Source organism: Hyperoodon ampullatus, assembly GCF_949752795.1.
Source record: "Hyperoodon ampullatus genome assembly, chromosome: 1".
NCBI lineage: Eukaryota > Metazoa > Chordata > Mammalia > Artiodactyla > Ziphiidae > Hyperoodon > Hyperoodon ampullatus.
Window position 1 is genome coordinate 176,708,935 of NC_136914.1, and position 16,774 is coordinate 176,725,708.

The 16,774-nt window shown below is 47.4% G+C and overlaps 1 protein-coding gene across 1 annotated transcript in view; it reads right to left on the reverse strand.

The window, feature by feature from the left end:
* CCDC149 (coiled-coil domain containing 149) overlaps window positions 1-13,082 on the reverse strand; it is a 97,570-nt gene extending 84,488 nt beyond the window's left edge. Inside the window, 1 exon segment of the mRNA XM_079703228.1 lies at window positions 13,032-13,082. Coding sequence (XP_079559354.1) covers window positions 13,032-13,079 — 48 coding nt within the window. The 5' untranslated portion in view covers window positions 13,080-13,082.
* Window positions 13,083-16,774: the final 3,692 nt, after the last annotated feature.

The window sequence follows — 16,774 nt, forward strand, 5'->3', positions numbered from 1 at the left end:
AAGGTAAAGTGGTCAGCAGGAGACTGGACTGAGGGAGAGTGAGAAGGGTGCAAAGTCACAAGGTGAATAAGGTGAGCGCAGAAGAGGCCATGGGATGGAAGTTGCCCAGGAATTGATCGAGCAGTCTGCAAACACATTAGAAGGTCTGGCAAAGCTGGAGACTGTTGGGAAAGCAGAAAAGGTTACAGATTGACCCTGACAGCATTCACCAGTCTGGAGCAAATTAAAAAGCAAATTGGAACTGGCTTAAATAAAAGGGAGTCCCATCGCTGCCACCTCCAATGTCTCCTTGGTCGTGGGGTCTACAGATGGCAGAGCAAGCAGGTACGTCAATCTGCACTTCATCAATGTGAATTTTCAATGGCATCATGTTGACAGCAGCAGCTGACACATCACCTCCCTCGGCTGAACCATCCCTGAAGCCCTGGGAAGCCTCTTCCTAAAGCCCAGGCAAGGACAGGACCACCCCCTCAGCTGGAGAGGGTGGGGGACTTTAAAACATACTTTCACGTACATCATCTCACTTTATCCTCATCTTAGATGAGAGACACAAGGCAGGTATTGTTATCTTCATTGTACAAAGTCCAGAGAAACTGAGGTCTGGACAAGTAAGGTGATTTGCCCAAGACCGTGTAGCTATGTAGTGGTGGAGCTTGATGACTTACATAACCCACTGCCGCCTGAGAAAGGAAGCTGCCCGGGACACCCGGAAGCTGCCCAGGACACCCGGAAGCTGCCCAGGACACCAGGCATCTGCCAGGCCATGTGGACACTCACTCCCAGCTCCTTCACAGCCATGGTCAGCCCGGGGAGACTTTGCAAGTGGGGCACACTGGCAGGTGAGTAGGGCTGGTTTCAAAGAGAATGTTGAAAATGGCGAGGTGAACTGTTTTTCCTTCCTTGTTTCCTCCTCTTCATTCCTTCCCTCCTTCCCTTCCTTTCTTCCACAAGTGCCTGCCAAGGATCATGTGCCAGGCACTGTGCTAGACATTGGTGACCATCCACCCCTCTGAAGGTCTCTCATCCTCAGGAACCCCAGTTGCCATACCTGCTCACAAAGCCCCACACTGTCTTCCCAACTGAAATACACCATCCACTTCCCAATCTCTTGAGACCCACAAGAGGTAGGAAACCCAAGTGGAGGCTATGACATTTGAGCTGGGCTGTAAAGTGTGAGTAGGAGATCATCTTTGGACATAAGCAAAGGCTTAGAGATGTCTCAGGGTACGGAATGATCTGGTAACAGGAATTCTATAGAGCATGAGGGAGGTGGTAGCATAAGGGGTACAGAGGAGTTACTGAAGATGAGGAGAGAGCAGGCCCTTGGAGGCCACCTGAGGAAGGGCTTTCACTCTGCGGGCCCTGGAAAGCCATCGGGGGCTTTAGGCAAAGGAGTGGTAAATCATTTCAGTGCTTGGAATGACAACTCAAGTAACTGGGAATAAAGAAGATCTTAGAGGGTCTTTATGCAGATATTCTGGGAAGAGTGGATGAGAACCTGGGCCATGGTGGGATAGTAGGAAAGGTGACACAGAGCCCTTATTAAGGACTTGTAGCAAAGCAGAAAATACGGGTCTTTGTAGATAATTAGATGGGTATGGGGTAAGTTGGGAAGAAGAATCAAGGAAGATTCCATAGTGATGTCATTCATTGATATGGGATAGAAGAAGGGAAGAGAGATGGGAAGGGCTGAAGGCAGAGGGAGGGTAAATTCAGTTCAGGGCACGCTGAGTGCCAGGTGCCTGGGGGACACTTCCAGTAGCCCTGCAGAGGGATGCAAAGCCCAGTGTGTAGGGGGAGAACAGTGGAGCGTCAGAGGCTGCACAGCCAGGTGTCAAGTAGGTAGAGGACTGAAGAAAGACCGCCGCACGTGGCAAGTAGGAGGCTGGTCTTGGGTGGCCTTGGCAAGAGCATTTTCAGGAGTAAAAATGGGGTGGAAGGCAGGCTCAGGTGGGTTGAGAGTGGATGAGGACAAGGGCACAGAAGGACAGGTGCAGGTACAGGGGGCCTCCTGGGTCCTGCTCAGCCCTCTCTCCCAGGCAACTTCTCCCTGTTCAAAGCGGACAGTCATGCCCTTTGAGTTGCCTCCAGAATGAAGGCCACTCGGGACCCCAGCACTCTCTAGACAGCTAACCGGGCATTCAAGGTCAGCCTAACAATCATCAGCTGATGCTCCACTGTGTGTCTCCAATCAGAGAAACACATCTGGGATTTCCCAGACAAGCCCTGTATTTTGCCATCTCTGCACTTTTGCTATCTCCATTCCTTCTGCCTAGAACACCTTTCCTTTACATTTCCACTTGCAGAAATCCTGCCTAACCTTCCTGGCCCAAGTGCTACCTTCATCAAGAACCTTCCTCAATCCCCCAATCCAAATGAACTTCCCTGCAAAGCACAAGGCTATGCACACAACATAGTTGTGTGCAACACAACACAACACAACATAGTTGACCTTCTTCTTTGCTATCCACCTGTCCCACTGAAATACCTCCGGGCTGTGTTTCATTCTTCTTTCATGCCAACCAACCAACCTATCACAGTGATGGATCCATCCTGACCCCCCACCTGTGTGTCTGTCACTAATAAACTATAGGTGGGCAGGCACGTCCAAGATTCTCTTCCCATACATGAGAATGTGAAATCAAAGTTGAGGCCCTGCAAATGGGCCAGAACTAGGTCATTTGGGGGATGTTCTCTCAGTATCCTCACTCAGGTCCTGCACCTCTTGAGTCATAGCATGAAGCCTCATCATTCTAGAACTCCTGTCTCCTACCCCAACACAGGTGGTCACGGTCCCTCCTCTTAGGAGCTCACTAATTTGTGTAGGAGTTAAGATCAACACACAGAGAAGGTCCTTTCCTTTCTCAGGGAGCATGTAAATTCTACATGAGTGGTTTGTAAGCTACACTACATAAGGCAACAGGATGAAGAGCTCACTTCAAGCTTGGGTGGTCATGGATGATTTTATGAAGGATGTTGGTGTCTATTCCATCTTGAAGGACTGGTAAAGGTTGTGGTCAGGGAAGAAGTGGAAGGTCCACCCAGATGAGATCAGGATAATAAAGTAGAAGCCAGAAGGCAGAACAGATCAGTTTGGCTGGAACAACCAATTTATGAGGGAAAATGAGGCATAAGGCTAGAAAGATAGGCCAGCTTGGGGCAGGCCTTGAATACCCAGTAATGGGGAGCCACTGAAGGCTTCTGAGTAAGAGGTCCTGGTGAAGTATCTTTTTAAAGATAGTTTAATAGGCTAGTCGTATAGAAGGTATATTGGCTTGAAGAAGATATGATATTTTGAACAAACTTAAGATGTTCATTACAATAAAAATACCATAAGGTAATGGAAACAGAGTAGCCTAGAAGAAGTGAAATGAAAATGAGAAGACTTCAAAATAAAAAATCTGCCAAAGGTTTGTGTTCCTTGGGGACCAGGTGTCCCCTACCACTGGTGCCCTTTTACCTGAAGGACCAGAAAGAGATGCAGACTCTCAACTAAGCAAAGTCCTCTGCCAGGAGGTACCCAAAGCCCTGCTATGGTTTTATTGATGGAAAACCAGGCAGTGGGTAAGAAACGTTGCTCACTCTGGTCATTTTCATTCAGGGACTAGCCAAAGTCCTCTTCTTATCTTCAGCCAATGTATTTTATTCAATGTGAAAGTCACTAAATTAATTTTTTAACATGATAAGAGTAGCAATTGTCAATTTTAGAAGCACATATGCGAATTTCCCTGCACAGGAGAGAGCATGAATCCCATTAGTTAAAAATAGCAGTTGTGCTCACTTTCCCCCACATGCTAATTTTAATAAACTTACTCTAAAATTAGCCTGCCACTATGAGGATAGCTGCTCATCAAAAATGTTCCCAGGAAGCACTAAGCTTGCCTCGCAAGAGTTCAAGCACTCCTAGGAAACTCTGAACAATGCAGAGCTCTAAGCAGAACTTGTCCTCTTCTCACCAGACTCAGTCACCCCCAACCCTCTGTCAGACCCATCACCACCACTCTCTAGCCACACTTCGAGGGTCATCTTGGACTCATGCTATTGCATCTTCCTGATCCAATTGGCTATGAAGTCCTGTATGGGTCTTCCTTTAAAATCTGTCTCATAGCCATCCCTTTTTCTCTCTCTCCACTGATGCCATAACTCCTTATTACTTCATTTATTCAAATATTCAAGCATTCACATATTCTACACTCACTGAGTACCTACAAAGGGCAAGGTACAGTGAAAAGTGTTAAGGTCACAAATTAATAACATATGGTCCCTACCCTCAAGGAGTTCAAGATCTTCTGGGCCCAGTGGAGAGAGAGACAAGTCAAGGGTTTATCAAAGAACCATATGATAAGTGGTATGGCCTAGGTGCAAAAGAGGTAATTGGGAATATTGATGGTGACAGAAAAGACTAGATTACTGGTAGCTCATCTTCACTTGTCTTTCCCTGATTCCTGGGAGAGCTACCAAATTTGTCTTTATATTCCCGCTGCCTGGCACAGTGCCTTGTGAATGACAAAGGCTCGGTGATTACTGAGTTCAGTGGAAATGAATCTTTCCCAAGTATTTTCATCAACTTACACTCTAGCTAAAAAAGCTTTCAGAGGCTATTACCAGCTACATTAGAGTACACCCTTCTGTCTTGCTTTTGAAGTTGTTCACCATCTGGTCTACCCTGGCTATCCAACCTCCATTTCTGCTATACCTCAACCCACTAGTTTCAGGCTTTATCTGGAGCATTTCCTCAAAGGCCAACCCAACCACCAGTCCAGTGCTCAGGCCTGCTTCCTGTCACCACCACCATGCCCTCTTCAGCCAAAGCGGAGGGACTCAGTTCAAGTTCTACTTCTTCTAAGAAGCTTTTCCCCACTTCCTCAGCTTCACCAACTGCCTATATGTATATATATCTAAGATATATTGTTCAGTATTTTGCACTGTTTTTTCATTTAATATTATGAATGTGAATAATACTTTGAAATATTAAATGGTACTCTATTTACCTTGCCTCAAATTCCTATAACTCCTACCCTGTTTCTCTCCACATATCCCTCTCCCTTTTATTATTTATTTACTTATTTATTTATTTTAAAAAAATTATTTATTTTACTTTTGGCTGCGTTGGGCCTTCGTTGCTGCGCGCGGGCTTTCTCTAGTTGCAGAGAGTGGGGCTACCCTTCACTGCAGTGTGCAGGCTTCTCATTGCAGTGGCTTCTCTTGTTGCAGAGCACAGGCTCTAGGCACACGGGCTTCAGTAGTTGTGGCACGCAGACTCAGCAGTTGTGGCTCGCAGGCTTAGTTGCTCCATGGCATATGGGATCTTCCCGGACCAGGGCTCGAACCCGTGTCCCCTGCATTGGCAGGTGGATTCTTAAGCACTGCTCCACCAGGGAAGCCCCCCCTCTCCCTTTTAAAAGCCAGACATTTTGCCTTCTCCAAGGAAGAGAGTGCTCAGCAGAACACTGGTAGCAAAGTGACTGGCTTTTCAGTTTTGAAGGCCTTGTCCTTCACCAGAAGATACCAGAGCAAAGAAGAGTCTCCCCATAACTCCCTCCCCCATGACTCTCCAAAAGACTAGAAAAGATCTCCAAATTTGAGGAAAAGGCAGACAGAGTGCAAGGAAAGAGAGCCTGGTTATCATTGAATGTCTAAGAATGAACACTAATCAGCCTGGTGTCAGGAGAGTGGAGTAAGGACTGTGGGACTGAGATGTAGGGGCCGTGGCTAGTTGTGACGGAAACCTGATGAGTTGGGGAATCAGAGAGGTAAAGAGTAAAGCTCTCTATAGCGATGACTGTCTTCAATGTCCATTCCGCCCCTTTTTAAAGACTTAAGTTTACTGAGGTATAATTTACATAGAGAAAAAAAATCACCCTTTTGAGGTGTACAGATCTATGGATTTTAACAAACGTATACAATCATGTAGGCATCAACTCAATCAAGGCATAGACTATGTCCATCACTCTAAAAAGCTCCCTCGTATTCCCCTGCAGTCAATCTGTTCACTCACTCCAGGCTCTGGCAACCACTGATCGGTTTTTCTGTCCTTTTCGTTGTGCCTTTTCAAGAATTTCATAAATGTGGAATCTTACAGTCGGTGCATTTGAGTCTCTGCCTTCTTTCACTTGACATGTTTTTGCATGCATCACAGTAGTCTGTTCCATCTTAACGCTAAGCAGGATTCTATGATGTGGATGTAGCAATTTATCCACTTGCCAGTTAGTGGACACTGTTGTTTCCAGTTTTCAGCAATTATAAATAAAACTGCTATAAACATTCACATACAGGATTTTGTGTGGACACGTGTCTTCATTTCTCTGGGGTCAACACCTATGAGTAGGATTGCTGGGCTGTTGGGTTTAGTGTAGGTCTGACTTTATGAGAACTTGTAAAACTGTTTTCAAAAGTGGTTGTACTGGGCTTCCCTGGTGGCGCAGTGGTTGAGAGTCCGCCTGCCGATGCAGGGGACACGGGTTCGTGCCCCGGTCTGGGAAGATCCCACATGCTGTGGAGCGGCTGGGCCCGTGAGCCATGGCCGTTGAGCCTGCGCGTCCGGAGCCTGTGCTCCACAACGGGAGAGGCCACAACAGTGAGAGGTCCACATACCGAAAAACAAAAAACAAAACAAAACAAAAGTGGTTGTACCATTTTATATTCCTCTAGCAACGTAGGAGACTTCCAGTCACTCTGCATCCTTATCAGCACATGGTTTTCCCATTTTTTATTTCTGTGTCTGTTTCTCCATTCTAAAAGATGTGTTGTGGCATCTTATTGTGGCTTTAACTTACATTTTCCTGATGGATGATGATGCTGAGTATCTGTTCATGTGCTTATTTACCATCTGAATCTCTTCTTTAGAGCAGTGTCTATTTAACTCTTTTGCCCATTTTAAAAATTAGATTGTTTTCTTACTATTGTGTTATGAGAGTTCTTTGTATATTCTGGACATAAGATATGTGTTCTGCACAAAATTTCTCATCTGTGGCCTGTCTTTTCATTTTTTTTAACAGTCTTTCAAAGAGCAGACATTGTTTATTTTGATAAAGTCCAACTTATCCTTTTCTTCCTTTTATAAGTTTGTGTTTTTCCTGTCCTGTATACTTTTCTAACTTTTTAATAGAACCCTCCCAAATTTAAGTTGGGCATACCCAGCTTAAGATGACATTTCCTAGCCTCCCTTGCAGCTACATGTGGCCATGTGACTACACTCAGACAAATGGGATGCGAGAAGTGATACGTATAGCTCTCTAGTCATCCCTAATTAAAGAAAAGCCCTTTGCCCTGGACTTCCGCTTTCTCTCTTTCCCCTTTCCATGGGCTGGGACAAAACATGGCAACAACCTAGCTTTAACTATACAGTTGAGGACCATCCCCTAAGAAACAGTAGAGAAACAAGATGGGAGAAACCTGGGTTCTTAAATGACTCATGGAACAGGGCTGCTCTCCCAGCCTGGACCACCACACTATGACACAAAAGAGACCTAAATATCTACCTCACTGAAACCAATATATTTTGGGAGTAGTATCTTTGTTAAGTGGCTTAGACTTTACCCTAACAAATATACCCTTCCTTCTTAGGAAGTAAAAAATAATCCCCAATTCCCTGGACCCAGCCTGGTGTGGTGTGGTGTGTCTATGCAGAAAATTGCACCATGGTTTCTCAAAGTTTCCCTCAGCTCAGGAGTGATTCAGAGACAGCAGAACATGACTGAATTCCCCCACCTTGGGCAAGGGAGCAAAGCCCCCCATGCCCAGAGTAGTGAAGAAGCAGTATATCACCTTGTTCTTCATTCACCCAAAGTAGCATGGGTCTGGTACAGACACCAAAGGGTCAGAAGAGGGGAACAAGGGCAGACACAACGGTGACTGACAGTGACCAATGACCAGATGCTAGACTGAAATGAGGACAGTGTGGCTAAACAAAAATAGCCCAGACCAGCTGTGTGCCCCCTATCCCATCACCCCTGCCAATGGCTGAGTACTACTTACCAACCCTAGAACTCAAATACAAGTTCAGGCAGAGGTGTGATTCCAATCCAGATTATGTTCCCCACCCCACCCCACCCCCGCCTTACAATGGGAGTTTGTAATCATCATTAAGGTGTTAGAGCAAAATAAAGTTTTCAGTTTGTGAACACCTGAGTTTGTGCCCTGAGATCCACCCTCACTGTATTAATGTTTGCTGAACATTTACTGCTTGCCAGGCAGACAGCAGAACACTAACAAGCATGATTTCACTGGATCCTCACAATTAGAGCACCTATGACTAGGTGCTTTATGATCCTGTTTAAAGATGAGAAAAATGAGGCTCGGAGGAGTTTCATGGCATGGTGATTCTCTCAACCTCCATTCCCCTTCTTCTGGCAATTGTTCCCACCCCCCTAACCCACTCTCAGTCCATGTGGCCTGGGCAGGGCCCCGTGCACAACTGCAGGCCTGAGACAGGTCACTATGCTCCTGAGTTACTTCTTCCAGGGCAGGTGAGGGATCTAAGTGGGTGCAAAGGGAGTGATTCCTGGGGCTCTATGGGGTCTCCTGCAGAAGAGTTTCTGTCTTCCCCTCTGGACTTGAGCTTGAGAGGGTGGGAGGCTGAGACTGAAGTCAGGCCCCAAGCAGAGCCAAAGATGGAGAGAAAGCATCTGTTTGAGCACTGAATCCAGCTGTGCCCCACACCACCCCTATCTTGGAATGATTAGTCACAGCAGCTGTGTTAGTTTGCTAGAGGCTGCTGTAACAAATTGCATAAACTGGGTGGCTTGAAACAATAGAAATTAATTTCTGATAGTCCTGGAGGTCAGAGGTTCAAAATCAAAATGTCGATAGGGCCAGGATCCCTAATAAGACTCTAGGGGAAGACCCTTCCTTGCCTCCTCCTAGCTTCTGGTAGCTGCCAGCAATCTTTGGTTTTCCTTGGCTTGTGGTAGCATAACTCCAATCTCTGCCTCTGTCATCACCCGGCCTTCTTTCCTCTGTGTCTTCACATCGTCTTCCCTTTGTGCACCTCTGCATCCAAATTTCCCTCTTCTTATAAGGACACTGGTCATTGGATTAGGAACCCACTCAAATGACCTCATCTTGAGAACATCTGCAAGATCCTGTTTCCAAATAGGGTCATATTCACAGGTATTGGGGGGAGGAGGTTAGGACTTGAACATATCTTTGCAATTCAACCCACAACATCAGCTGATAAATTCCCTTTGAGCTGAACCTGCTTGGGTTGGGTTTTGCACCGAGAAAGAAGTAGAGCTGAGACTTACTCTCAGTTCTCAGTCAACAAACAAGACCCGAAGCTGCACCCTTATCCACAGGCTCAGACTGCAAGCCTGTTCAGCTTCCCTCCCCAAATGTCAGCGGCTCTACTTTAGGCGGAGGCCCAGGCTTAACCATCTTCTACATCTGCCTCCTAGTCACTGCACACAGCATGCTCAAGGAATACAGGACTGATTGCTATCTAATTAATTAACCAAAATTCAAATAGTGAAACTGAATTAGTCATGGTTTATCATAGGGCAGTAGGCTGAGAGATGACCAGGATTTTTATCTTAGAAATAAAGTTATGGATTGTCTGCACAACTGCCTTTCAAGATTTCCCCCTGATTTGAAAGATCACCTCAGGTGGTGATGAGAAGAATGCTTCCCCCTCCCCAGACATTTAATTTCCAGAATAGAACAGAAGCCACACTCCTTTTACATGCATGGCCGTGTTTACTTCAGGACCTGAGAGAAGGCTGTAATTTCAGCTTGTTATGCTAAAAATATGAAAATAAAACTGATCTCTATAGGATCATTTAAATGAAAACGGCTTCCTAGAGGCAAGCCGAGGAAGCAAACTGATTGAAAGAGAGCACAGGGCTCTGGGCAGGAAGGGCAATGGAGTGTGGACCCAGGGTGGGAGGTAGAACCGGGGACTTCTGTAGAAACAGACTGGAGCCCATTTGACCCAGGTCACATGTGTGGTGATGCCTTCCCCAGTTCCTTCCACTGGCTTCCAAAGTCACTTTCAAACGCCACTAGCCACGGACCATTCTCTTCTTTGAATCCTACTTGCCTAGGGCCAACACGATTTCTCCAAGCCCACGGAAGCCCAGGCAGCTGAACTTGAGTGTGCAGGGGAATCCCCTGGTGAGCTCCCTTTGCAACAAAAGCAGATTTGGGGCTACACCCCTAAGCACTTTCATGAAGTAAGGTAATTTGTTTCCTGTGGTTGCCACAGCAAATCACTACAAACTGGGTGGCTTATAACACAGAAATTTATTCTCTCACAGTTGTGGAGGCCAGAAGTCCAAAATCAAGGTGTCAGCAGGATTGGTTCCTTCCGGAGGCTCTGAGGGAGAATCTATTCCAAGCCTCTCCCAGCTTCTGGTGGCTGCTGGCAGCCCTTGGCATCCCTTGGCTGTCGCTACCCATCTCCAGTTTCTGCCTCTTCATGTGGACTTCCTCTCTGTGTGTCTCTGCTTCCCCATAGCCTTCTCCCTTGTATCTTTGTGTCTCAAATCTATCTTTACTTTCTCATAAGAACACTAATCATTAGATTTAGGGCCCATCCTAAATCCAGGATGATCTCATTTTGAGTTCCTTAGCTTGATTATATCTGCAAAGACCCTGTTTCCAAATAACGTCTTATTATAGCTACTGGGACGTCAGGACTTAGATGTATCCATGGGGGGAAGAACACAATTCAGTGCACTACTGTAGATTTGGGGAGAGACCCAGAAACTTGTATTTTTCCCCCAAATGCCAAGTAACTCTTTGTACTCTTTGCTCCCAAAATGACTCTGATGATCTGTAAATCATACTCTGAGCAACAATGATCCAGTTGCTGAGGATTCAAAGATGAATAAGACATAGACCCCTCCTTTGAGAATCTGCTGTCCAGGGGAAGATACACACAGATGAACTGGTGATTAAGATACAAAGTGTGGCCTAATGATCCCAAGTTCTGGAGTCAGGCACCAGGATTCAAGTTCTGCTCCCTCCAGATGTGAGGCTCTGAGCAAGTTCCTTAGCATGTTTGGGCCAGTTTCCTTATCTGTAAAATAAGAAATAATTCCTACCTTATACCATTGTGAGTATGAGGCTGTGTAAATGTTAAATATGAAGGATGGACTTGAGGAATGGCCGTTAGCTCTTATGAAGGTGGGAAGCACCTTGCATTCATTTTCACATCCCACAGCCCCGAGCTGTGTGCCCTCTGCGTCCTAAGCTTTAATGAATGTCTGTAGGCAAGACAGCATTACTCTGGAGATACAGAGCTGGGATAGGCAGGACAACTACGGAAAGACCCATATCCGGATCTTGACTTATTTTACAAGCATTTTTTGAGCACCTGCTGTGTATGGAGCTCAGCGTGTAGGCACCTGGAACAAAGCCAATAAAATACACAGCCTAGTGGGGAGGCCATTAGACTGCAATACTGTGTGGTCAGGGCAAGACAGAGGCACCCTTGGTCCAGGGACAGCCATGCCAATAAGAACTTCCTTCTTTGGTTTCCCATCCTTCCCAGTCCACCCTTTAGGATTCTCTTAGTGTTTATGGTGTGACTCTCCTTCCACACTATACCATACACTTCAGGAGTTCTTTGAGGGCAGAAGGGGTCATCTGTCTTCTTGGCCATTGTATCCCAAATACCGAGCAATGTACCTGACTCCTAATAGGCATTCGACAAGTATTTGCCGGAGTAGTGAACATTCTGCTATTTCAGAGCCCAGCACTGGACTTCCATGAAGAACCACCTCCAGCTTCCTTGACCACTGGGTATGATTCTTGACGAGCCAAGAGAAAAGATCCCCAGAGGATCTGTCCCTTAACATAAAGCCTGTCAAAGGAGATGGGGACAGGCTGCATGACAACATATCATAATACTGTCCAGTTATTACATACAGGTCAAGAGGGAACAAACTAAACTCGGGGAGAAGCTATGATAGTCCATTCCTCTTCAGAAATACAATGCTTTGCATACACCGGACATTAAGTACTGTTATCAGACTGACCTGGATGCCCAGGAAATGGTTAAAGGAGAAAGACGGTACAAGGTTTCCCTTCCAGCACCCAACATGGGAAGGAAGCCAGCAAACCATTACACCCTGCATTGTGAGTACAGAAGTAAGAAAACGGAGGCCCAAGCTGGCCTTGGGGATGGGGATGCGGACGGGGATGGGGATGGTTCTCAGGAGGGAGAGAATGGAGAATTTCCGGGGTGTGGTCAGCACAGCTGGGTAAGTGGCTAACCGCCATCACAAATGGTGGTAAGTCAGGACGAACAACTTACCTGTGAGAGGGAGACACCAGCACTCTCTCTCACCTGGAGAAGTCAGGCAGCCCCTCCCAGGCCAAACCATTCTTAGGGTGGGCTGAAGAGAATAGGATAGGAGTCCAAAAGTTGACCACAGGGGTGTTTCTGACAAAATCGTTGGGCCGGGGGGGTGGGAGGGGAAGGCACGGTATTCTCTGCTTCCACAAATCGAATGACTTCTGCACCAGTGTTTCACTCCTTTGATAAACGGCGCGCCACCTTACACACAGAAGGCCCACGGTAAACGTGTTGACTTAATTGAATAACTGAATGAACGAAGGCTACGGAGGACCCTATGGAACTCCCCTCCCCCGCAAACCTCCGCTGCAGGTGATTCCACCTGGCCGGCCGTGGCCCCAGAACCCGGATTTCCCCCTGGCACCACCTTTCCGCTTCAGCACTGGGCATCCAATCGCTTGGCTCCAAAACAGCGGCAACCGAGAAGGCAGGTGGGGCTTGGCTCCCACTCCCGGATCCCCGCGCTCCTCTCGCCAATCCAGTGCCCAGCCCTGCCCGGAGGGAAGGCCCCTCCCCAAAGGCTGGCACCAGCTGGCGTGAAAGAAAGTGGCGCCCGGGCAGACCGCAAAGGGCGGGAGGAACGGCGCACCTGGCGGGGCGCGTGAGAGCAGCCAGCCGAGGCCGCGGGGTGCGCGTCCCCCGCGAGTCCCCGCCGGGGTCGGCCACCCGGGGGGCTCGGGGCTGGCGACCGCTCGGCCCGGCCCATCCCGCCCGGCCGGCGCCTTGGCCTCACCTCGCTCACCAGCCCCTGCCAGTCGCTCTCGGTCCGGTCGCCGTTCATGGCCTCCTCCTGCAGGCACGGGCCGGCCTCATGGACGCCGCCGTCCTCCTCTGCGGCCTCCTCCTCCCGCCGCGCCGCCGCCGTCGCCTCCTCCACCCGGGCCCCGCGCGGCCCCGAGAGGGCCCGGCGCCTCCGAGCCGCCGCGCCGCCGCCTCCTGCGGCCGCCCGCGCTGTTGACTCAACGTCAGCCTCCGCGGGAGGAAGGGGAGGAGGAGCCGCTGTCGGTGCCGGGCCGCAGCTGCCGCCGAGCCGGCCTAGGACAGCGCCACGAAGCCCCCGGGCCCCGCGCAGCCCCCGGACCCCGCATAGCACCCCGGACCCCGCGCTTGTGGCGGCTGAGGTCCTGACCGCAGGATTACTGCTCTCCCAGCGGGAGGCGGCTCGGCGTCCCCCACCAGAAGTAAATCCCCAAATCCAGCCATTCCGTGACCACTATCACGGCTCTCACCATTAGAATGTAAGCCCCACCTGGGCAAGGGGTTGCTTCCCTCTCGGATGAATGTTGGGTACAGGGCCTGGCACACAGTAGGCGCCCTACAAATATTTGTTGAACCTATGGATGAATGAACCACATGTTATTACATATTTAACATGGCTTTTTAAGCTACTAATGTTTATTTCTATTTCTTAAATTGTCAGCTGTCATAAATAAAAACATTGAAAATAAAACGGTAATGAATTCTAAATAAGACCGAAAGCTCTGAGTGTGATGCTTAACATGGGTCAAGAGAGGTGTTGAAGACATATTAGCATCAAACTGAGACTTTCTCCTAAGAGGAAGGGCTAAAAGGGAATTACATTACAGAGGACAGGGGAATCTTCACACGAGTCAATATTATTCAAGGTGGTTTTCCCCAGTCACCTAAAATCCTGTCCTGAATCACTACCAGTAGTGAGCTTTCCATACTTGCAGAAGCGCTGCCTGTGGAGATGAGCATGTAGGTTGAGAAGTTGTGAACCCATTTTAGTTGTGGACGCATCGCAGCCAACATCTATTTGTTTTAGTCCCTGTTGATCCTGAATCAATCCTGCAGGATGGATATTACCTCCATTTATCAGAAAAGGTGGAGAAACAGAGACTCAACTAGGACTCCTAGCTCCTAGAGACACTTCCCAGCCTCTTGGAAACCTGAAAATGAAGTATTACCCCTGGGAGTTGGAAATATTGCATTCTACTGTTGGCCTGTTTTATTGGCTGTTTGCAAAATGGTGTCAATTCCCATGTTGCAGCCACTGTCTTTGACTCTAGGCTCAGCCATGTGACTTGCTCTGGCTAACGTGACGTTTGCAAGTGTGCTACACAAAGAGGCTTGTAAAATACCTGTGCAGTAGGGCTTATTCTTGCTTATGCTCTTAGGAACCTCTGATCACCACCATAGAAACAAACCCAGAAGAGCTTGCTGGATGATGAAGGACTCATGGCCAACAACCAGCCAACTGCCACATGTGAGTGAGGCCACTGACCCCCAGTGGCCACAGATGCCTGCATTAGTCCAGCTGAGGTCAGCAGAAGAACTACCCAGCTGAGCCTTGCCCAATTTGCTGACCTACAGAGCACGTGCTAAATAAGCTGTTGTCGTTTTAAGCCCCTAAGTTTTGGGGTGGTTTACTATATAACAATAGATAACTGATATAAATGGTGACACCACTGATGAGGAGCCTGGATGGCCTGAACTCTCCCTGGAAGCCCTGGCATCATGACCTGTTGGGTCCTCATCTAAAGAAGATTCTACAGCAGATTCTGGCAGACCAGGGGCTACAGGAAGGAGCCAGTCTAGTAGGTAGCACTTTTATTCAGTGCCTGTTGTGTACAAATCCTGTACTCATCCTGAACACATTCAATAGCATTGCAGACCACGGTCCCTGTCCTAGAGGATTTTCAAGGCTTACCATTAAAGTTTTGCAAACAAGTGCTCTAGGGAACAAGAGAAAAAGAAGAGGCTAGAATACAGGTAATGCTTCTGGTATTCTGACCAGCTGGGCCACCTAATCCATTCTTTGTAATCCAAGAGGGTGGAAAGAAGGTCATCCCTGAGTTGAATGTCTAGGGTTAACTCAGCACCAAACGCTTGCTCCTAACAGCCTGATCGATGTCTCATGCTAAGAAGAAAGGTACTGTCTGCCAATATATTGCCCTCTGGCAAACCATCTGGTTTCATTCCAACCTGTCAATGAGATAGACTTTAGGAAGAGTGGGCATAACTTGGTCCATCTGCCTTCCACTGCCTCGAGGTCTGCGCCTTGCTCTCGGCTGGCATTCAGGTGGGAAAGCAGCCCGCCCCTTCTAGTTACTATGTTTAGCTGAGGCTTTCAGTACTGCTGTGGCTTTGGAGCCTTCACTGGTATTTCAGGCAGCAGGACAATCAGCAAGCTGTTGGGAGCCAAGGAATCTTCACGTGGGGGGGATCATGTACCTTTACGATAACTCTCTGGGCGACTTTATTGCGCCTACTTGCTTTCCTTCTCTGAAGTAAGTCAGCCAGTTATTAAGGTGTTTAAAAATAAAACTGGAGAGGAAAATCAAAGAGCGGCAAGCCTCTACCCTCCCCAGTATGTGGAGAAACTTTCAACTCAGTTGAAACGACATCTCCAGTTGCCTGGGTTTCCCTTAGAGGTTTCATGCCCCAAGTGCCTGCTTAGCTTGTGAGATGTGATGAAATCACAAACCAAGGCAATGTAGCTGTGAGCGATTCTTTTTTATTTCTTTTCATTTATGTAGCCTGACATTGAGTAATAATAATAATTAAACGCAGTTTAAGCTTTCAGGCACCTATACCAGAAGGCCTCTAGACGCCTCATCAACAGCAGCCCAGGCTGACAAAAACAAAGCTAATAATATTGTGGTTTACAGTTTTCAAAGGAAAAAATAAAACTGCTCACAACTGTCCTCACCTCTGATAAAAGCAGTACATTAAATGTTCCATCCCACAGTCATTTGCGTGGGACCAGTTTAAAACCAGGGGCCCTGGTCTTAAATTTGCTACCCTGGCACTAACTGTTGAAACATTGTTTTCAGCCTCTATTTTCTCTATCCCCTTAACTCTCTGACAAATCTCTAGGGACCCAATTTTTCTATATATATATGTTCAGAGCCCCAGGGCCAATTCTATCAATATTTATTTATTTATTTATTTGCACGTGTAGTTAGAAGAAAGTGCTTAGGTGCTTTTGAGCGATGCTTTAAACTTTCAAATTTTGGGAAGGTTTTAGATACGGAAACTCCAAAATAGCTTAATCTAAGAAATTGAACTAGCAGATACTGATGAAAACAAAACAAAACAAATCTCTGGAGAGACTGGGACAGAAAGGATGGCTTGAAGTTATTGTTAGAAACGTAGCCTCTCCTTATGGGTTCTCTATTGACTTGCAAGATAACTTTGGCCAAGTTTCAGCAGCCCCAGACACACGGGAAAGCCCTAAAGCTTTTGATACAACTTCTCCAGGCAGCATTTTCAGTTCAAATTCTGGCCGCCCAGGCCAAAATGTCAGCATTCTCATTAAAGGAAACTGAGCAAATCTCCAGTAGAGATTTTTGGCTCAGCTTTTCTCTGAACTGTACAATTGGGGAAATATTCATGGCCACTCATTTCTCCAGTCACTTTTCTCCTGCCTGAATTAGGAAACCCAGTCTGATGAGCCTGGGAAGAAAATGATTCTTAATGACTGTGGTTTATAGTGGTGTGTGTGTGTGTGTA